Genomic DNA, 23,210 nt, shown 5'->3' with positions numbered 1-23,210 from the left:
CCCGGCCAAGTGGTGAACCTACATCAATGAAACCGGAGAACCGGTACGGAAAGGAACAAACGACAACATATATATATATATATATATATATATAAGTGCGTGTGTATATATATATATATATATATATATATATATATATATATACGTAATAATGTAATACTTATTTACATCATTTTATTACTCACGCTCTTATCAGTGAATGCATAAATGAATTTCCGCTTTCTTAATAAACAATTTAGTACTTACATATTTCGATATTTCAGAAATCATAAGACCCATTCTTAATTAAATTTCTCTTGGCAACTTAGCTAGTGATAAAGTTGGAAACTACCCCGATTCGTGTTTCTCTTTTACTGCACTATTTCTTAAATAGATTTTAAAAACACAATGTTTCTATCCCTTTTCATTCTAATCCTCCTGTCCTGAAAACATGTTGATCTTATTTGCTATAAGACATTTAGAAACGAAATCGTTAAGAGAAGAGTATACATACCTTCGGAACAGGTTTTGCCACGAAAACCTGTAGCGCAGATACATTCAAAATCTCTGCCAATTTTCAGACATGTGGCACCATTTCTGCAAGGTTCACCATGACAAGCATCTGTTGATACTGAAATAAAAAAATTATGTTTGTGTATGTGTGCGCTAGAATGTGAATTTGTGTGTATTGGAGTGAATGTCTGTTTGAGAGTGAATTTATATACGTGTACATATGTATATGTGTAGGTGGGTTTGTATGCGTGTGCACGTGTATATATATATATATATATATATATATATATATATATATATATGTATATATATAAATATATATATATATATATATATATATATATATATATATATATATATATACACACGTTTACATATCTATGTGCGTGTGTATATGTGTGTATGTGTATATATATATATAGATACATAGATGGACAGATGTCAATGTGTGTGTGTGTGTGTCTGCGTGTGTGTTTGTCTGTGTGTGTGTGCGTGTGTGTGTGTATCTGTGTGTGTGTGTGTGTGTGCGTGTGTGTGTGTGTGTGTGTGTTTGCCTTGGCATATATTTTGATGTAGTCACAACATTCAAGACTATGTGAGGCTAAATATTGCAGATCGCTTCGGAAATATTTAGTTGATTCTGGATATGTAAGGGAATGGCGACAGAGAAAGCTAACTAAAATATAACATAAATACACATTTATATGAATGAGGTCCATTGAATATGCGTGTAGTAAAGAAATCCCATATCAACAGCAAAGTCGGATACAATATCGGATTCAAATTCCGCAGTGGTTGATTTTGCCTTTCATTCTCTCAGATAAAAGAAGTACCAGTTCAATACCTGCGTTGACGTAATCAATTTACCTCATCCCACGAAATTCTTGACCTTCTGCCAAAATTTCTAACAATTGTTATAAGAATTAATGCGGCGAGAAGGCAGAATAATTTCCGCACCGCAAGAAACGCTTAGCAGAATTTCGTTCATTTTGGCATATTGGATCGAAATTCCACCCAGCTCAACTTTACCTTTCGTTCTTAAGTGGTCGAAAAAAACAGCTACTACTTCAGGACTGGTTTCCATTTTATCAAATTACCACCTGACGTTAAATTACTGGGCTTCGACAACAATTTCAAACCTGTATTACAATTATACTTGAAAACTAATTATTTGCCTAAAATTATCATTTCAATGAAACTGCATTAATAATAATTATAAAAACTTTACTCACCAGTGTGAACACATTTTCCATTATGAAGAATGAAATTTTCATTACAAACACATGCATGTCTCCCTCTTTGAATTCTACAATGGCTGTTTTCACCACAAGGAGCGATATTTTCTGTTACTATTTCGTTACCAGGTTTACATATTTTCTTCGTTTTACAATCTGCTGATATAATTTCCTCATTAACCTGTAGGTAACATTCAATAAATTAAAACCATATTATACCAGTGTATATTTATGGATTGAACATTTGATGAAACTTTAAAATATTCCAGCAGAATATTGATGGTGTTTCTAAGAGTGAAGCTGAAAACCTCATTTTATCACGTATGATAATTCATTACAATACGCTATCATTGATATTACTTATTTAATTTCTAGTAGCGGAACACAGAGAGCTTTTAAATAAGGAAAGTATACGTCGTGACCAGATGATTGGTTCGAAAGTTAACATCAACAAAAATGTCCAGCAATCTGTTTAATAAGGAGTTAGCTATCTAAATCTTCTATGCCAAATGTTATTATACAGCTCAAATGTGCGTCTGTATATGTGTGTATATGTCCGTGCGTGTGTGTGTGTATATACGTTTATCTATGTATACAAACTTGTATAGAGTACTTTACCTTCATATATATCTTGTTGTCGCTACAACCGCATTCTGATTCAGGTACACACTGTTCACCACTCAGAATATAGCCTTGTTTACAAACACAACCTTGACTGTAACCTGTGAAATTCGGTGATCTATTAGCGCACGAAGGCTGACAGCTGCTAGTCTTGTATTGAAACTCTTCATTTTCCTTGCATTTCATTGCTGGAAGAAAATACAATAGAGAATCATTGCAAACAGGCATATTCCTATAAATAACAAAATATTTATGAGGAACACAATAACTATATCGATAATATGTAAACATTCGGTCAGTATTTTGAAAATCAATCAAAGTATTAAAGATTTGTATGAAAATGTATGCATAAAACAAGAAACAGTGATGGATCTAATTCGAAAGTAAGAATCAACTTAAATTCTAATAAGCACATATCAAATCTACCAAGTCTATCGAGGAAGAATTGCGTCGTGTATTGAGTAAGGTTTGTAAAACAAAGGCTGAAATCTATTTGCAAATTTCTTAAGTAATGCACCTGGACGTATTTCAGAACTCTATACTTTGATGTGTACATAGAGTAATACAAGATCTGATCACTGAGTATCCGGACTGTTGCGAGAGTAACGAAGCTAAACCACGCAGACTGAAGCCGCTGGGCAAACAGTGATCTTGAATTCGGCTGTGCATGCGCATTAAGTATTGAAGTTCGAGCTCACTTCTGCTCTTTACAGCAGTTCTCTGAAAGAAGGCGTGTAACATATGATCATCACATTGACTATGCCAGAGTAAATTGTCATAGTGATAACTACGGAAATTTGCAGAAAGAGTATGGGCCGCACAGAAATGTACGAGTGGTCCAGACGTTTCCAAGATATCCGAAAAATTGTCGATGTTCACCAACGTTCTGGGAGAGACCGGCAACCAGCAGAACTGAGGAAAACATCGCAATTGTGCGTGAAGCTGTGAAGAATAAACGTCGAATCTCCATCTGTAAGCGATCAGAGGATATGCAGATTAGTTACGGCTCAGTTCAGTCCATTACTACAGATGATTTGATCATGAGAAGCGTTTCTGCCAAGTTAGTGCTCAAACTGTGTACAACTGACCAAAAATACACACGGGTTTCACTTGCATAAGATCTCTTTGATTATGTCGGGAACCATGAAGACTTTTTGAAAACCTTGTGTAGGCCTCTGAACAGGTATCGCCAAGCTTTTAGCAGAATTTGATGAAGGTTTTCAATTTTACATTCTCGTGTTATATACCTCGGTCACCCGCTAAACATTTTCTTTCCAAGCACTGCTATAGAAGGCGAAAGTGAGCTACAACGTCAATACTTCGAGAGCATGCACAGTAGACATCACGCTGAGATCAAGCTCAATCTGTACACAATGGCTTCATTCTACGTGTTTTCGCTTCGTTACTATATCAAAGGTCCGGATACTGACTGATCAGACCTCGAAAGTGTTTGCTTCAAGTTATGAATCACTGTCATCTAAAAGCACAAACTCGATTCCTACAGTCGAACAATGCATCTGATGGATTCACCAATTACAAAATTATAATCTCTCAAAGAACTGAAATGTAATTCGACTAAATTTCATCTCGGATACATCAAGATGTAATGCGCCATTTATCCTGTTCTTTGAGGAATGTAAGGAATCGGTATATCTTACGGCATCGTGATTTTTCTCTCCAGTTAACGAAAATCCCCAAACTTTCGCATTCTGAAGCAAAACCTTCAATGATTCGACAGAAAACAGAGTGAAGGTTGTTCAAATCGTTGTGATAAACACAGACATCGATTCTACAAGACTCCAAGTATTCTTCTAGACTCGAAGCTCCGATCTTTTCAATGCAGGCGTCAAAGATTTTGTCCTTCATAAAAACACATTCTTTTGTCTCTTCCTTTGTACAATTCGCATTAAGATCTCCCACATTGCATCTGAAAGTTAAAATAGAAAGCGGAATGATGAAGTTAAGAATTAATTGTTATGATGTACGATTTCTCATTTGCTAACTAGAAACAATGCGGATTTTCTGAGTAAAACTTACTGTTGAGTGGATCAATTATGATTCACATCTCCCTACTTTCGTTAGCTTCTGATGTACAACAAAATTCCAGAAGTCAAATATTCCTTACATCTAAAACGTTACCAAATCATCTAAGATTGTTAACTCATTTCTTCCCTTATACATACAAGCACAAACACGAACATCATTCACCATATACAAGTAACACATGCGCACATTCTTTGATCGTAGATCAGCTGGATCAGAACGATTCATTTCCTTTTTATTCTAGGCACGAGGCTCGTAAATTTTGAGGATGGGGCCAGTCGATTAGATCGACCCAATTACGCAGCTAGTACATAATTTATCGACCCTAGAGGAATTTGAAAGAACAATTCATTTCCGTAACACATTTCCTCAGTTTTCACTGAAATATTTCAAGATTAAAACAAATTATTCTTTCTACGACAGGCACCAAATCTGACGTTTGAGAGGATGGAGTCAGTCGGTTCCAACTTGATTGCTACTTACTTTATCGAGAAGGATGAATACCAAAGACGGCGTCGTCGACATTTCAACGCAGAACGCAAAGATCAAACAGAAATAATCCTAAGCATTTTGGTGTGTGAGGCAACGGAAACTATTTTTATTTAAGGCTGTATTTTTATTTAAGTTTATCTTTATGGAGGCTAATCGATAACATCGACCTAGTATTTGACTGGCAATATTATCGACTACGAACTCGGAATGTAAGGAACCCAAGGAATCGCCGCAAATCATTTTTGCCACGCTCTAAACATTCTGCCAGCTCACAGATTAACGTGAAATCTTGATATTAAAACATTTAAAATACTATCAACAATTTACATAATATTTATTCTTGATTTTGGAGTTTGAGAAAGAAAATAGTCATTACTTTGTTTCTGGTTTATCACTGTCATCTGTAACTTGATAACTGGCACCAATTAAAGAAAATTTATCTGGTTTCTGAGAAACATCTTCACCAGATTTCGTCCGGAAGTCATCTTTTTCTCCGTTACAGTCTCCACATATACCAGTCAATTGATCGGCAAATATTGGTGGTAATGTAACAGTGACTCTGTGTCTACCATCAAACATGACCTTCAAACCCCACATAGTGGTAACTGTAATCCACCCGACAGAGTATGTGGCTGAAAACTCTCTATAATTTCTTACAGGTAAGGATTTCTCTACTGAATTTATCTGAAAATTAAATTCAAGAAAATAGGACAGGCGTGCAAATCAAGTAATATTTCTTTATACATAAATCATGGATTATTTTTAATATTTTACTTGTTTCAGTCATTGGACTTTGGCCATGCTGCAGCACCACCTTCAAGAGATTACTCGGGCAAGTCTTCCGACGTACATCTTTTATTTTATATCCAGTACTTACCCTATCGCCTCCTTTTACCGAACCGTTAAGTTACGTAGACGTAAACAAATCTCACCAGTATATATATATATCACTGCTACATTACATTTTGCTCTTTTTATAATTTGGCCACCTTAGAATATACTTAAGAGCATGGAAATCATAATTCAATTGACACGCCTTCGCTCCTTTCATTAAAAAATATAACATCAACATCTTCTGAAAGCCGAATATCTATGAATTACCCACACTGTCTTCTGGAAACGACGACTATTGGTAATATGATGCTCTTTTGTCAGCTAGTGATGTGCTTACATACCACATGCTGAAAAACAGTTTGTTAGCATCTCACCGATTGAAGAGGATCTCTTATGTTCATTTGTTTGGCAACCGCTAAAATCCGTTATTAATCATATTGTAATAACCGTGATTAATTCCACATTTTATCAATGATTTTATATCTATTTTAACAGTATTATGTTATTGATTCGATACGTTAAATATTACAATTACGTCTTTGATTTAGTTCCATATTCAATTTTTTCCTAAGTCTACGATTTAAATTTGTTTCCTTGCATTATATCTTCGTTTCGTTTCTTGGTTACAATTATTAGAAGCGTGACATTCGAAAATACAACTTCACCTGCAGAATGAAATTATGGTTGGTTATTACACATTTACATAACTATAGAGTGAAGAGAGACAAAATGTACGTACCAAGATTTTGTTAGCTGGCAACAGACGAATTGTGTAACCAGTGAGTTTGACATCCACTAAACGTGTGTAAGATACACGGTCATTTCCTCGGTGTTCGTTCTTTACTTCAACAGAAAAGTCGGTATTGTTCGATCCGTTCTTATTAGTAGCCAGTGTATATTTGCATGTCCCCATGAAATGTATCATTTGTCCATCGAACGTTCTATAGTGAGGGTCACCAGACGCTTCACATCTACAGGGCCGCAGAACTGGAGAAAGAAACCAATGGAGACTTATAGCACAGACAATGGCGCATAAAACTGACCACAGTTGTTCATTTTATTGACTTCTAGGATATGAAAAGCGTAGATGATTCGGAAGGAGATTTAATGCTCTGAGGACACAAAGGGACATAACTTAAAACCATAAATTTTTTATCCCACTCAGTATTTGCTGCTCTATGTCTAGTGCTACACATTTAAGATAAGTGCAGAGATAATTCCGTGGATCCTGTCTGTGGTTGAGACTTTATTTAATCCACGACATAATAAAGAAAGGCAATATTTACTCTACTCGTATTTGGTTTCAGCATGGAGACAGCAACTAAATGCAGCATGAAGTCGGGCGTTCTACCAATTCTGCCATCCACTGCCCGATTAGATATGGCATTGAGTCTTTATATTTATATAGCTTCAAAGCAGATTTGAATAATTTGAACTAAATTCAAATAGCCGTAACTGCTAACTCAATTCATTTTGTCTCGCGTTTTATCTATCCCAGCTTCCAGCGCCTTTTATGTTAAGTTTATATAAATACTTACCACTGCATGCTTTAGTTGAGAATGTCGATGATATACTCTGTAAGACAGCAAAACTATTCACTGAAAATACGTATTTCGAACTCGGCTCGCTACCAATTGCTTTGAGTTCGGTATTCGAAATCTTTTTCCCGACTCCAATTGCGAATATAATAGTTCCACTCTTTTTGAGCTTTTCGGCTGCTTTTACTGTCCAGACTTGATTATTTGAGTTTCCGTCTGTGATGATAACTGCAATATTCAATACATCTTTTCGGTCACCAGATATTGCACTGAAGGAAGAATCTTTAAGGTAATTTAAAGCGGCATAGGTGTGTGTCCAGCCTCCGGTGTGACCTATTCTGTCAATCGCTGCGTTTATTTCGAGGATATTTCTGTATTTATTCATATTAAATTGGTTCTTTACAGCGGTGCTAAATGTGATAATACCAACTTGGACAGCATTTGACGATATTGGAAAAGATGAGACAAGTTTCTTGACAAAATGTTTCATCAATAGAAATTCATCCTTAGAAATGCTTCCAGAGTCGTCTAATACAAACATGATATCTGCTACAGCATTTCCACACTCTGAAACTAAAGTGAAATAAAAAATGTATTACAATAGTAATATATATTTACATGAATGTTTAAGTCGGCGTGATAACAGAATCGTTAGCATGCCAGGCGAAATTCTTAGCGGCGGTTCGTCCGTCTTTACGTTCTCAGCTCGAATTACATCAAGGTCGACATTGCTTTTTATCCTTTCGGAATGGGTAAAATAAGTACCAGTTGAACACTGGAATCAATTTAATCGACTTATCCCCCTCCCCAAAAATTGTTGGCGCTGTGCCAAAATTTAGAACCAATATACTTGGTCGAGTGTGCACGTGGGAGGCTAAATATTCCGGTACACCCCTATATATATAGTCTAGGTAAATGCATCTGATGAAGACTGATCAAATTTACGTTGACAAACGTATTTGAAGAGTCAGAAACCGGTCCTGCATTATCCGATTCTGCGTTGTCCATTTATCGAATGTCCTTCCTAGAGGTAAGACAAATTTTTCGTGTTTGTTGCACTCACACGTCCTTGCCAGTATATACGCAGTGAAGCTTTACAATAGCGTCATATTTGTATCTTAGATAAATTGTAGATATGTTTCGACCAAAGATTGGTCCAGGCCATGTCTAACTTAGTAGCACCACCTGATACGATTATCTAAATCCTTTTTACAGTCAAGTTTTGTCTATGGTCCATTCAAGTAGTGAGTTCTTATTGAGTGAGCTGTATCCAGGTATGGGTGGCTTGTCTGGTATTCTTTGAAGAAAGCTGTCCAGACTCCGTTTAAAGCTGATAAGATCCTTTTCCTCTTTTATCTGTTTCGGGACAATGTTAAACAGGGCAGGGCCTGTTGAGGTAAAGAAATTATGCCGCAATGTACCTATATGTCGTGATTCTGAATTGGGCAGAGGACGTATGGCTCGTGGTCCCAGGCTTGGATGAACCTTGAAACTAATTTTCAGGTCGTTTGGGCAATGCTGGCGGTATATTTTCCACATCGTACAAATGATGTACCGCTCGCGGCGGCGCTGGAGAGAGCAGAGCTTCAAGGCTTTAAGGCAGTCCCAGTAATCAAGATCAATCATGCCTTTAATTCATTTGGTGAGTGCCCTCTGGGATGATTCAATCCTCGAGATGTTTTGTTTTGTATGGGAAGACAACAAGGGGCAGCAGTATTCGAGGTGTGGTCGTACAAAGGAGAAAAGTGGAATGATGACACCTTGTTTTTTGGACCGGAAGTTTCTTAAGATCCAGGAGCTCATCCTACGAGCTATATCGACCTTATTTTTTATGTGGACACTCCAATTGAGGTTGTTGTCAACAATTACACCCAGATCTCTGGTATTGTTGGATGCCGTGAGCGGTTCCCCTGAAGGAAGACGGTATGGCAATTTTAGTATGGACTTTCTTCCAAAATGCCTCTGCTCAAATTTTCCCTCGTTCAGTTTCATTTTGTTTTTATCTGCCCATTGACTCACAGCATATAGATCAGTCTGGAGTTGGGTTCGGTCTTCTTCATTGATGATTTGCTGGAGCTTAGTGTCATCAGTAAATATTTTCACTTTGCAGTGATTTACGACGCTGGAAAGGTCATTTATATAAATCGGCTGCTATTTCCAGTAAATATTGGTGCTTTGTTGTAACACTCATCTGTATTTATATATATATATATATATATATATATATATATATATATATATATATATATATATATATATATATATATATATATATATATATATATATATATTGTCATCATGGGAAGCATACATTAGAGAGAATTTACTGCAATCAGACGAAGTACGAACAGAATCGACTTTATAAAAATTAAATACTATGATTGTTTATCGTAGGAGTACTGAGTACAGATATCACACTTACAAGCATATATGAGAGGATGCTGAAAAGTTCCTGCTTTTAAGGTGTCGTGAAAGGCCTGGTAGAAGGCCCAACATACCAAGTTCCTCTACAGCGCTTAGAGAAACTGAAGGACCGCTGCAATGGGCGTGTAAAACGGACAGAAAAGGGTGAATAAAATCATAATTAACTGATCCACCTTTATTGTCTCTTACCCAACGATTGGAACTTTCCAGCAACCCCTTGTACACACAGATATATATGTATGTGCGCATATGTTTGTGTATGCTACTGTGTGTGTGTGTGTGTGTGTGTGTGTGTGTGTGTGTGTGTGTGTGTGTGTGTGTGTGTGTGTGTGTGTGTGTGTGTGTGTGTGTGAATAATGTATACATATGCATTTGTAGCGTCAATGGCTTTAGAAATAAACTAGTTAAAAATATCATACCTCTATTTTCTGCATCTGAAAAGACGAAAATGAGAGTCTTGTAGAATTATAAAATGAATATACTGTTCATAATTTTGCATAATTTTTCATAATTTTACATGACCCTCGTTTTCATCCTTTTCATAGGCAGAAAATAATGGTATGATTCAAGGACAACAATACTCAAACCAGAAACTCCCCTAATCCCAAGGAATATCCTAAGAGGATCTATTTTAAGGGCTGTCTAATCAGGGTGTGGGGGAAAATGGCAAAGTCCCCCGTCACAATGGAGAATATCCAGCCTGTTAGGATGTACTATTCCGAAAGTCCACCAAGGCACTCTACTGTGAATATTACTCGGCAACGACGGGATACTCAGTTAATGTGTGTGTGTGTGTGTGTGGATAGAGAGAGAGAGAGAGAAATAGAAAGAGAGAGAGAGAGAGAAAGAGAGAGAGAGAGGGATAGAAAGAGAGAAAGAGAGAAAGAGGGGGAATTTTGTGGAATAACATGCAAACTTTCTCCTAAGGTCCTAACCAAGCCAGTCAACCAATCGCGCCTTTCTCAATATGTAAACATGAACAACCTACGTTAGCTTTAAATATACTTGTAAAACAAAATCTATGGCAAAACTATGCCTATAAATTATGGGGACTTTTAATGTTATACTTACGTATGTTACAGTCTCTTCCAGTGTAACCAGGTCGGCAGTTACAAGTAAATGTATGTCCTTTCCTGATACATTCGCCGCCGTTCTTACATGGTTTCGTATAGCATGGGTTGACTAGTGTATAAAAGAAATAGAAGCTGTATTTCACAATCACATCTTTATTTACAACGGAATATAGAAGAATTCGTTTTAAAATTTCTCTTTACTTCTCTAATTATTTTCTCTCCTATTCTCCCTCAATTGTAGCAAGAAAAATTGATTTCATCATCATCATCATCATCATCATCATCATCATCATCATCATCATCATCATCATCATCATCATCATCATCACCATCATCAAGATGCCTTAAATGATGTAGCCAATCATTGGAGTGCCACTAAAGACACTTTTATTTTCAGCCATCGCCATTTTCAGCCATCTATATATATAGAAAAAAATTAAGGTACTCAGAAATCTGGATGTTTGTACATTTACAGATTTTTATTAATGTCACATATTAAATAAAGCGCTTTTCACCTAGTCGTGTAGGATTTTCATATTGTTTTCAAAAAACAATTTGAAAATCCTACACGACTAGGTGAAAAGCGCTATATTTAATATGTGACATTAATAAAAATCTGTAAATGTACAAACATCCAGATTTCTGAGTACCTTAATATTTTTCTATATAATTTCTGTACATCACCTCCAAACCTTCCTATATATATATATGTATGTATATATGAACTTTTCTAGTCAAGGTACAAGGCACAAAATTTGGGGGAGGGGGTCCAGTCGATTAGATCGACACCAGTACGCAACTGGTACTTAATTTATCGACGTCGAAAGAGTCAACTTCGGTGGAACGTAAAGACAGACAAAAAACCCCTTAGCATTTCGTTTGGCGCGCTAAGGTGTCTATATATATATATATATACATATATATATATATATATATATATATATATATATATATATATATATATATATATATATATATATATATATATATATAGTATAAAGAAAAAAATATATATATATATAGTATAAAGAATATATATATATATATATATATATATATAGTATAAAGAAAATGGAAAGTGAAAATCAGTTTATTTACATAACAGTAGTCAATTTCATGTCGCCTATGCAGGTTTCAATTCCTACCTTCATTCATATTTTACAAATAAATTGAATTTAAAAGGTAAAAATCTCTTCAGAGAAAAATTGACATAATGAATTTATCTACAATCTAAAGGATGCAGACTTATACACTGACAGAGCAGCATGTGTGTGTGTGTGTGTGTGTGTGTGTGTGTGTGTGTGTGTGTGTGTGTGTGTGTGTGTGTGTGTGTCTGTGTGTGTGTGTGTGTGTGTGTGTGTGTGTGTGTGTGTGTGTGTGTGTGTGTGTGGGTGTGTGTGTGTGTGTGTTGTATACATATGCATTGGTAGCGTGAATGACGTTACAATGAGTCTCGTTAAAAACATCATCATGCTGCTATTTTCTGCACCTAAGAAGGATGAAAATGAGAGTTTTGTAAAATTATGAAATGAATATATTTTACATAATTTTACACGATTCATTTTCACCATTTTCAGATGCAGTGTCAACAAAATTAAAACCAACAGCTCCCCTAATCCCACGAAATGTCCCAAAGGGATCTATTATTTTCAGGGCTGCCAAATTTGGTCCCCACTCACACCTTATTCTTACTGCCTTCTAAACTAAATACAAGTTATTGGCGACCTAATCGAGCAATAAATAATTTCATACCATGAACTCCTAGTGAGTATCCAAAGGAATTTCAATTTCTGAAGGGCCGCTTAAATGGGTTCCCACTGACACCCACAACTTTTGTGGGTGGGGAGTTTGGAATGGAGCATCGGATAATTAATACCAAGAAATACATACACAATGAACGTGTCCGAGACCTTTACAGTACAGAAGGTTATAAGGCCCCAAAGCTACACGATAGTGCCGCCTGCAGGGGTAGCCAGAAGGACGCCGCATGGGCAGCTTCAGGGCTACTAATGTTATACTTACATATAGTACAGCATATTCCAGAGTAACCAGGTCTGCATGTACAAAAGTATCTACGTTTTCTCCTGACACATGTGGCGCGGTTCTTAGATGGTCTCCTGAGACATGGATTTACCACTGAATAAAAAAAATAAAAACTTTATTCCACAGTCTTCTATATCTTTATATGGATACTCAGTTAATGCATATATGTGTATATATGCATGTATATTAAAGAAAGAGGAAGAGACAGTGGGAGGGGGTTCTTTATGTGAAATAACATGCAAAGTTTATCCCAAGATATTTCCATTAACAAAGTCATTCAACCAATCAGCTTTCTTAATATGTATTCATGAGGAAACTACCTTGGCTCTTTAAAATATACTTGTAAAGCAAAATCTATGATAAATCTATACTTATAGTTTATGGCTATTTTTAATGTTATACTTACATCTATTACAATATCTTCCAGAGTAACCAGGTTTGCATTTACAGGTGAATCTACGTCCTTTCCTGATACATGTGCCGCCGTTCTTACATGGTCTCCTGCGACATGGATTTACCACTGTATAAAAGAAATAAAAACCTTATTCCACAGTCTTCTATATATTTATATGGATATAACAATAGAATATCTTTTAACGAAGGCTCTATTTACAGTTATACTTATTGTTTATCTCTATTTATTTATATATTTTATTTGCCTTAATCTTTCTGAGTTAGAACATGAACAATTATTGGATTTTTAAAATAATAATTCGCTATAATATCAAAAAGTAAATCATAAAATTTTATCCAAAATTAGCTACCGTGAAACAAGCAAAAATCCGGATTTCGCAATTTTACCAACATTGCTGGGACGACTATGTATACATATATGTTTATGTATGCATGTGTGTGCGCGCACTCTCTGTATATATGTGTGTGTGAGTGTGTTCGTGTGTGTGTGCTCGTGTGTGTATGCGCGTGCGCGCATATATATGAATATGGATAGACAGATAGAAAGATAGAAAGATAGACAGACAGACAAACAGGTAGACAGATAGATAGATAGATAGATAGATAGATAGATAGATAGATAGATAGATAGATAGATACGAAAAATTTCGGTTTCAAATAAAGTCCAAATAATCCCCAAACCAAAGCATGGAAAATTATTGGATTTTTCAAATAATTTGCTATAATATGAAAAAGGAAAGCATAAAATTTTATCCAAAATTAGCTACCGAGAAACAAGCAAAAATCAGGATTTCGCAATTTTACCAACATTGCTGGAACGTTTCCTCAGCTATTGATGCTCTTCTGTGGCTTTTAGCTCTATACAACTCTAGGAAAAGCTTCTTCAAGAAGAGATTCTGCAGTTTTGTGGCTTGTACATTAAGCTCATGTTAAGTAATATATGCAGAATGCTTTCCTGAAGTAATACGGCTTTCGTCGCTAATAACAATTATGTATACATATATATATGTGTGTATGCGTGTGTTTGTGTGTGGCGGTGTGTGTGTGTATGTGCGTGTGTCTCTGTGTGTGTGTGTGTGTGTGTGTGTGTGTGTGTGTGTGTGTGTGCTCTATATTTGTGCGTGCGGGCGGGTATATGTGTATGATTGACCGTTGACTGGACACTATTCAATGTTTTTTCTCCGTGTTTTTCTCCTTGTCTCCGTATTCTTTCTGTTGAAGAGCGTAGCTCGAAACGTCAAAGACTTTCCGTATTCCCGAGCGTCATACTAATACATCCTTTTCTTATTTACACCACCTGTCCTCGTCTGTTGTTGTTTTTTCGTATATTCTCCCATATATATATATATATATATATATATATATATATATATATATATATATGTAGATAGATAGAGAGAAAGAAAGAAAGAAAGAAAGAAAGAAAGAAAGAAAGAAAGAAAGAAAGAAAGAAAAGCAGACAGACAGACAGATAGATAGATAGATAGATAGATAGATAGATAGATAGATAGATAGATAGATAGGAAAAATTACGGTTTGAAATAAAATCCCATTAATCCCCAAACAGGTAGTGGGTAGCGATTTTCTTCACTACTTCAGGGAGTGACAACCCTGCCTGATACGAGTCCCGTAGGCGGTTTAGTGTTCTACTCGACTCTTTCCCGGCAGCTCCTGCAACCAAACTGGTGGCAAACGTAATGCTCTGCACTCCTGTAGACTACATCAACAAGGTTGAGAGAGGAATCCTGACGATTGAGCTACCCAGGATTCATCCTGCTTCAAAAAATCGGATGTTCACCAAAGCTGCTGAGGATCATCAAATCTTTCCATGATGATATGTAAGGCACCATACAGCACAATGGTTCAACATCAGGCGCCTTCCAAATAAAGAACGGGGTAAAGCAAGGCTGTGTCCTTGCTCCTACATTATTTGGCATCTTCTTCTCGCTACTGCTGTCACATGCTTTTGAAACATCAGATGATGGAGTGTTTCTGCACGGTAGAAGTGACGGGAAACTGTTCAATCTCTCGCGTCTGCGTGCCAAGTCCAAAATCAGAAGCGTCCTGATCAAGGAGATGCTCTTCGTTGCTGCTGCTGCTCTGGTATCACACTCAGAAGAAGCCCTGCAAAGGCTCATCAACTGCTTTGAGCAAGCATATAGCGACTTTGGCTTAGTTATCAGCCTCAAGAAGACCAACATCATGGGTCAGGCTACATCGGACATCCCAAACATACATATTGGAGACTACAAACTACAGGAGGTGAAGAGGTTTACCTATCTTGGCTCTACCGTCACCTACAACCTATCCCTTGATGCTGAGCTCAATATACGCATTGGCAAAGCAGCTGCTGTGATGGCTCAACTCTCCAAATGGACATGGGACAACAAGCTGACCAAGACCACAAAAATTAAGATTTACCAGGCATGTGTACTTAGCACTCTGCTGTATGGCAGTGAGACCTGGACGCCATACACACGCCAAGAGCGTCGCCTAAATATCTTTCACCTGCGCTACCTCCAGAAAATCCTTGGCATCAAATGGCAGGATCGTGTCCCCAACAAAGATGTCCTCAAGCAAGCAGGAATACCAAGCATGTTTGCACTCCTCACACAAAGACGTATGAGATGGCTTGGACATGTTAGTCGTATGGAAGATGGCAGAATCCCCAAGGACATACTCTACGGAGAGCTTCCTAGGGGCACTAGGTCTGTGGGAAGACCGTTCATACGATACAAGGATGTTTGCAAAAGGGACATGAAGGCCTGTGACATCAATATTAGCAGCTGGGAAGCGGTTGCCAGCAACCGTGGAGTTTGGCGACGCATCATAGAAGATGGAACATAAAGGAGTGACAGAGGGAGAGAGGAGAAATGAAAAGACAAGAAAAGACGTCAACAAGAAACTATGACATTACAACCAGCCAGGCAAAGTCTTCGCTACATTTGTGGCCCCTGCCCGAGGGAGCGTTTGTCCCGGATAGGACTAGACAGCCACAGTAGGAAATGTATTAGGACATGGATCGTAAAAACCTAACTAGATTATTTTATGCGCAACTTCATTTCTCCCTAGACAAAACGATGCCCAAACAATCCCCAAACCAAAGCCGGGGTACTTTCATACACCTTGTTTTCAGTAAAGCAACTTCCGTCCTATGAATGTAAAACATTCATAGATCCTTTAATACATTTCTAAAAAAAGACCTTGCGATTATTTTTTGTGTTATACTTACACGCACGACGGTACCGTCCGATATAACCCCGTCGGCATTTACAGATGAATCTACGTCCTCTTCTGATACATGCGCTGCCGTTTTTACAAGGTCTATTATAGCATGGATTGGCTTGTGTATAAAAGAAATAAAAGTTGTATTTCACAATCTTATGTATATTTACAAAGAAATAATGGAAGAATTCCATTTTACAAATTTCCTGTCTACTGCTTTTCGTAAATTATCAAAATCTATTTCTATAGAAAAAGAGCCACTCCTTTATAAGTGCCTACTACAAAAAAAATTGACAAAGAATCTGTCCGAAAATTGAGAGCGGAAATGAAAAAATTTTCAAAAGATTTTCCACGGAAAAGCTCCCCTGATCATCATTAGCAAAGGTGTAAGAAAGAAAAAGTAAAAGGTCCCCGTCGCAATTAAGGAAATCCAACCTCTTTAGGTGTACAATTCTAAAAGTCCGCCAATTCACACTATTGTCAACCACGTGATACTCAGTTAATGCATGTATGTGTATATATACATGTATATTCATAGCTCTTTTAATGCATTTCTAAAAAAGATCTTAGGATTATTTTTTGTGTTATACTTACACGTACGACAGTATCGTCCAATATAACCACGTCGGCATTTACAGGTGAATCTACGTCCCTTTTTGATACATGCACCACCGTTTTTGCAAGGTCTTTTATAGCATGGATTGACTTGTGTATAAAAGAAATAAAATGGTTATTCACAATCTTATATGTATTTACAATGAAATAATGAAAGAATTCCATTTTACAAATTTCCTGTTTTCTGCTTTGAATTAGTTCCTTTAAAAAAAAATGTGTTCTTGGGGTTTCAAAAACTAGGTAAATTTTTAAAATTTTTCCGTAGCAAAATCGTCGCTCTGATTTTAAGTGCGTCCAGCAGAAGAGAAAAATTGACAAAAAAATCTGTCTGAAAGCAGGGAGCGGAGATTAATAAATTTTCAAATCATTTTCGACGGAAAATCTCCCCTAATCATCATTTGCAAGGGTGTAAGGAAAAAGAACTAAAGGGTCCCCGTCGCATTTGAGAAAATCCAACCTCTTTAGGTGTACAATTCTAAAAGTCCGCCAATTCACACTATTGTCAAAATTAACCGGCAACGACAGGATACTCAGCTAATGCATGCATATGTGTGTATATATATATGTATATTCATAGCTCCTTTAATACATTTCTAAAAAAAAGATCTTAGGATCATTTTTTGTGTTATACTTACACGTACGACAGTATCGACCAATATAACCACGTCGGCATTTACAGGTGAATCTACGTCCCCTTCTGATACATGCACCACCGTTTTTACAAGGTCTTTTAGAGCATGGATTGACTTGTGTATAAAAGAAATAAAATGGTTATTCACAATCTTATATGTATTTACAATGAAATAATGAAAGAATTCCATTTTACAAATTTCGTGTTTTCTGCTTTGAATTAGTTCCTTTAAAAATAAATGTGTTATTGGGGTTTCAAAATAATTGGTAAACTTTCAAAATCTTTTTCTGTAGGAAAATCGTCACTCTTTGATTTTAAGTGCGTCCAGCAGAAAAGAAAAATTGACAAAGAAATCTGTCCGGAAGCTGGGAGCGGAGATTAATAAATTTTCAAATCATTTTCGACGGAAAATCTCCCCTAATCATCATTTGCAAGGTTGTAAGGAAAAAGAACTAAAGGGTCCCCGTCGCATTTGAGAAAATCCAACCTCTTTGGGTGTACTATTCTAAAAGTCTGCCAATTAACACTATCGTGAATATTACGCGGCAACAACAGGATACTCAGCTAATGCATGCATATGTGTGTATATATATATGTATATTCATTGCTCCTTTAATACATTTCTAAAAAAAGATCTTAGGATCATTTTTTGTGTTATACTTACACGTACGACAGTATCGTCCAATATAACCACGTCGGCATTTACAGGTGAATCTACGTCCCCTTCTGATACATGCACCACCGTTTTTGCAAGGTCTCTTATAGCATGGATTGACTTGTGTATAAAAGAAATAAAATGGTATTTCACAATCTTATATGTATTTACAATGAAATAATGAAAGAATTCCATTTTAGAAATTTCTTGTTTTCTGCTTTGAATTAGTCCCTTTAAAAATAAATGTGTTATTGGGGTTTCAAAAAAATTGGTAAATTTTCAAAATCTTTTTCTGTAGGAAAATCGTCACTCTTTGATTTTAAGTGCATCCAGCAGAAAAGAAAAATTGACAAAGAAATCTGTCCGGAAGCTAGGAGCAGAGATTAATAAATTTTCAAAACATTTTCGACGAAAAAGTTCCCCTAATCATCATTTGCAAGGGTGTAAAGAAAAAGAACTAAAAGGTCCCCGTCGCATTTGAGAAAATCCAACCTCTTTGGGTGTACTATTCTAAAAGTCAGCCAATTCACACTATTGTGAATATTACACGGCAACGACGGGATACTCAGTTAATGCATGTATGTGTATATATACATGTATATTTGAGTGAGAGTGGGAGACGGAGGGAGAAGTTTCATTATATGGAATAGCATGGAAAGTTTCTCCCAAGATATTTCCATTAACCAAGCCATTCAACCAATCACCTTTCTTAATATATGGATATAACGATAGAATATTTCTAAAAAAAAGACCTTACGATTATTTTTTGTGTTATACTTACACGTACGACAGTATCGTCCAATATAACCACGTCGGCATTTACAGGTGAATCTACGTCCCTTTTTGATACATGCACCACCGTTTTTGCACGGTCTATTATAGCATGGATTGACTTGTGTATAAAAGAAATAAAATGGTTATTCACAATCTTATATGTATTTACAATGAAATAATGAAAGAATTCCATTTTACAAACTTCCTGTTTCTGCTTTGAATTAGTTCTTTTAAAAAAAACGTGTTCTTGGAGTTTCAAAAAATTGGTAAATTTTCAAAAAATTTTTCCGTAGCAAAATCGTTACTCTTTGATTTTAAGTGCATCCAGCAGAAAAGAAAAATTGACAAAGAAATCTGTCCGGAAGCTGGGAGCGGAGATTAATAAATTTTCAAATCGTTTTCGACTGAAAATCTCCCCTAATCATCATTTGCAAGGTTGTAAGGAAAAAGAACTAAAGGGTCCCCGTCGGATTTGAGAAAATCCAACCTCTTTGGGTGTACTATTCTAAAGGTCTGCCAATAAACACTATCGTGAATATTACGCGGCAACGACAGGATACTCAGCTAATGCATGCATATGTGTGTATATATATATGTATATGCATTGCTCCTTTAATACATTTCTAAAAAAAGATCTTAGGATCATTTTTAGTGTCATACTTAAACGTACGACAGTATCGTCCAATATAACCACGTCGGCATTTACAGGTGAATCTACGTCCCCTTCTGATACAAGCACCACTGTTTTTGCAAGGTCGCTTATAGCATGGATTGACTTGTGTATAAAAGAAATAAAATGGTATTTCACAATCTTATATGTATTTACAATGAAATAATGAAAGAATTCCATTTTACAAATTTCTTGTTTTCTGCTTTGAATTAGTTCCTTTAAAAATAAATGTGTTATTGGGGTTTCAAAAAAATTGGTAAATTTTCAAAATCTTTTTCTGTAGGAAAATCGTCACTCTTTGATTTTAAGTGCATCCAGCAGAAAAGAAAAATTGACAAAGAAATCTGTCCGGAAGCTGGGAGCAGAGATCAATAAATTTTCAAAACATTTTCGACGAAAAAGCTCCCCTAATCATCATTTGCAAGGGTGTAAAGAAAAAGAACTAAAAGGTCCCCGTCGCATTTGAGAAAATCCAACCTCTTTGGGTGTACTATTCTAAAAGTCAGCCAATTCACACTATTGTGAATATTACACGGCAACGACGGGATACTCAGTTAATGCATGTATGTGTATATATACATGTATATTTGAGTGAGAGTGGGAGACGGAGGGAGAAGTTTCATTATATGGAATAGCATGGAAAGTTTCTCCCAAGATATTTCCATTAACCAAGCCATTCAACCAATCACCTTTCTTAATATATGGATATAACGATAGAATATTTCTAAAAAAAAGACCTTACGATTATTTTTTGTGTTATACTTACACGTACGACAGTATCGTCCAATATAACCACGACGGCATTTACAGGTGAATCTACGTCCCCTTCTGATACATGCGCCACCGTTTTTGCAAGGTCTTTTAGAGCATGGATTGACTTGTGTATAAAAGAAATAAAAATTGTATTTCACAATCTTATATATATTTACAATGAAATAATGGAGGAATTCCATTTTACAAATTTCCTATCTACTCTTTTTAATTAGTTTCTCTAAAACAAAAATGTGTTCTTCGGGTTTCAAAAAAATTCGTAAATTTTCAAAATCTTTTTCTGTAGCAAAAGCGTCACTCTTTGATTTTAAGTGCCTACTGCAAAAACAAATTCACAAAAAAATCTATCTAGAAGCTGGGAGCGGAGATTAATAAATTTTCAAATCATTTTCGACTGAAAATCTCCCCTAATTCATCATTTACAAGGGTGTAAGGAAAAAGAACTAAAGGGTCCCCGTCGCATTTGAGAAAATCCAACCTCTTTGGGTGTACTATTCTAAAAGTCTGCCAATTAACACTATCGTGAATATTACACGGCAACGACAGGATACTCAGCTAATGCATGCATGTGTGTATATATATATATGTATATTCATTGCTCCTTTAATACATTTCTAAAAAAAGATCTTAGGATCATTTTTTGTGTTATACTTACACGTACGACAATATCGTCCAATATAACCTCGTCGGCATTTACAGGTGAATCTACGTCCCCTTCTGATACATGCACCACTGTTTTTGCAAGGTCGCTTATAGCATGGATTGACTTGTGTATAAAAGAAATAAAATGGTATTTCACAATCTTATATGTATTTACAATGAAATAATGAAAGAATTCCATTTTAGAAATTTCTTGTTTTCTGCTTTGAATTAGTTCCTTTAAAAATAAATGTGTTATTGGGGTTTCAAAAAAATTGGTAAATTTTCAAAATCTTTTTCTGTAGGAAAATCGTCACTCTTTGATTTTAAGTGCATCCAGCAGAAAAGAAAAATTGACAAAGAAATCTGTCCGGAAGCTGGCAGCAGAGATTAATAAATTTTCAAAACATTTTCGACGAAAAAGCTCCCCTAATCATCATTTGCAAGGGTGTAAGGAAAAAGAACTAAAAGGTCCCCGTCGCATTTGAGAAAATCCAACCTCTTTGGGTGTACTATTCTAAAAGTCAGCCAATTCACACTATTGTGAATATTACACGGCAACGACGGGATACTCAGTTAATGCATGTATGTGTATATATACAAGTATATTTGAGTGAGAGTGGGAGACGGAGGGAGGAGTTTCATTATATGGAATAGCATGGAAAGTTTCTACCAAGATATTTCCATTAACCAAGCCATTCAACCAATCACCTTTCTTAATATGTATTCATGAGGTACCTACCTTGGCTCTTTAAATATACTTGTAAAACAAAATCTATGATAAATCTATGCTTATAAATTATGACTATTTTTAATGTTATACTTACATCTATTACAGTATCTTCCAGAGTAACCAGGTCTGCATTTACAGGTGAATCTATGTCCTTTCCTGATACATGTGCCGCCGTTCTTACATGGTCTCCTATGGCATGGATTGACTAGTGCGTAAAAGTAATAAAAACCTTATTTCGCGGTTTTCTACATATTTATATGGATATAACGATAGAATATCCTTTAACGAAGGCTCTATTTACAGTTGTACCTATTGTTTATCTCTTTAATTATTTATTCTTTGTTTTAATCTCTCTCAGTTACATAAAAAATTATTGGATTTTTTAAATAATAATTTGTTATAATATCGAAAAGTAAAGCATAAAATTTTATCTAAAATTAGCTACTGAGAAACAAGCAAAAATCCGGATTTAACAGTTCGACCAACATTGCTAGGACGTTTCCTCAGCTATTGAAGCTCTTCTGTGGCTTTTAGCACTATAGAAATCTAAGAAAAGCTTCCTCAGGAAGAAATTCTGCAGTTTTGTGGCTTGTACGTTATGCCCATGTTAAGTATTAAATGCAGAATGTTCTTCTGAAGCAATACAGCTTTCGTGGCGAATAACGATTATGTAAACATAATATGTAAACATTTGTACAGGTGTGTTTGTGTGTGTGAGTGTGTGTGTGTGTGTTTGTGTCTATGTGTGTCTGTGTGTGTCTGTGTGTGTCTGTGTGTGTGTGCTCTGTATTTGTGCGAGCGGGCGCGTATATATAGATAGATAGATACATACATACATAGAGAGAAAGAAAGAAAGGAAGCCAGAAAGGAAGATCGACAGGCAGATTCTCAGAGAGGCAGATGAGAGACAGATAGATAGATAAATAGAAAGAGAGACAGACAGATAGGCAAACACACAGACAGACACACAGACAGACAGACAGACACACAGACAGACAGACACACAGACAAACAGACACGCAGACAAATAGACAGACAAACAGACAGACAGACAGACACACAGACACACAGACAGATAGATAGATAGATAGATAGATAGGTTTCTTTATTAGCCACACAGGGCTCAACACAGAGGGGACAAAATACAAATGTAGAGTTTTTCTTTTCGAGTGGGTCGAAAACAAAGCAGAAAAAAAAACAAAAGTGGGGACAACGATGAAAAAAAAAAAAAAAAAAAAAAACATCGCAAAACGTTTGGGGTATTTACAAAAAATACGAAATAATACAA

General features: G+C 36.0%; 1 protein-coding gene across 7 annotated transcripts in view; it reads right to left on the bottom strand.

Moving 5' to 3' along the window:
- The window catches only part of LOC128247370 (zonadhesin-like), a 105,962-nt gene that overhangs the window by 29,981 nt on the left and 52,771 nt on the right, over window positions 1–23,210 (bottom strand). Inside the window, exons 6-24 of one of the 7 annotated variants that reach the window (XM_089349544.1) lie at window positions 22,017–22,127; window positions 21,206–21,316; window positions 20,546–20,656; window positions 19,774–19,884; window positions 19,117–19,227; window positions 18,345–18,455; window positions 17,685–17,795; window positions 17,029–17,139; window positions 16,442–16,552; window positions 13,202–13,315; window positions 12,775–12,888; window positions 10,751–10,861; window positions 7,256–7,828; window positions 6,457–6,704; window positions 5,260–5,567; window positions 4,007–4,275; window positions 2,346–2,536; window positions 1,725–1,908; window positions 494–610 (exon numbers count right to left, since the gene is read on the bottom strand). In XM_089349544.1, the coding sequence (XP_089205670.1) occupies window positions 494–610; window positions 1,725–1,908; window positions 2,346–2,536; window positions 4,007–4,275; window positions 5,260–5,567; window positions 6,457–6,704; window positions 7,256–7,828; window positions 10,751–10,861; window positions 12,775–12,888; window positions 13,202–13,315; window positions 16,442–16,552; window positions 17,029–17,139; window positions 17,685–17,795; window positions 18,345–18,455; window positions 19,117–19,227; window positions 19,774–19,884; window positions 20,546–20,656; window positions 21,206–21,316; window positions 22,017–22,127 (3,228 nt within the window). The remainder of the gene's footprint in view (window positions 1–493; window positions 611–1,724; window positions 1,909–2,345; window positions 2,537–4,006; window positions 4,276–5,259; window positions 5,568–6,456; window positions 6,705–7,255; window positions 7,829–10,750; window positions 10,862–12,774; window positions 12,889–13,201; window positions 13,316–16,441; window positions 16,553–17,028; window positions 17,140–17,684; window positions 17,796–18,344; window positions 18,456–19,116; window positions 19,228–19,773; window positions 19,885–20,545; window positions 20,657–21,205; window positions 21,317–22,016; window positions 22,128–23,210) is intronic. The other 6 variants (XM_089349545.1, XM_089349548.1, XM_089349547.1 and 3 more) reach the window with 6 other exon arrangements.

This window comes from Octopus bimaculoides, chromosome 3, assembly GCF_046866305.1.
Source record: "Octopus bimaculoides isolate indiv1 chromosome 3, ASM4686630v1, whole genome shotgun sequence".
NCBI lineage: Eukaryota > Metazoa > Mollusca > Cephalopoda > Octopoda > Octopodidae > Octopus > Octopus bimaculoides.
Note: the sequence above shows the minus strand (reverse complement) of the source record. Positions and strands in the feature narration are given on the sequence as shown.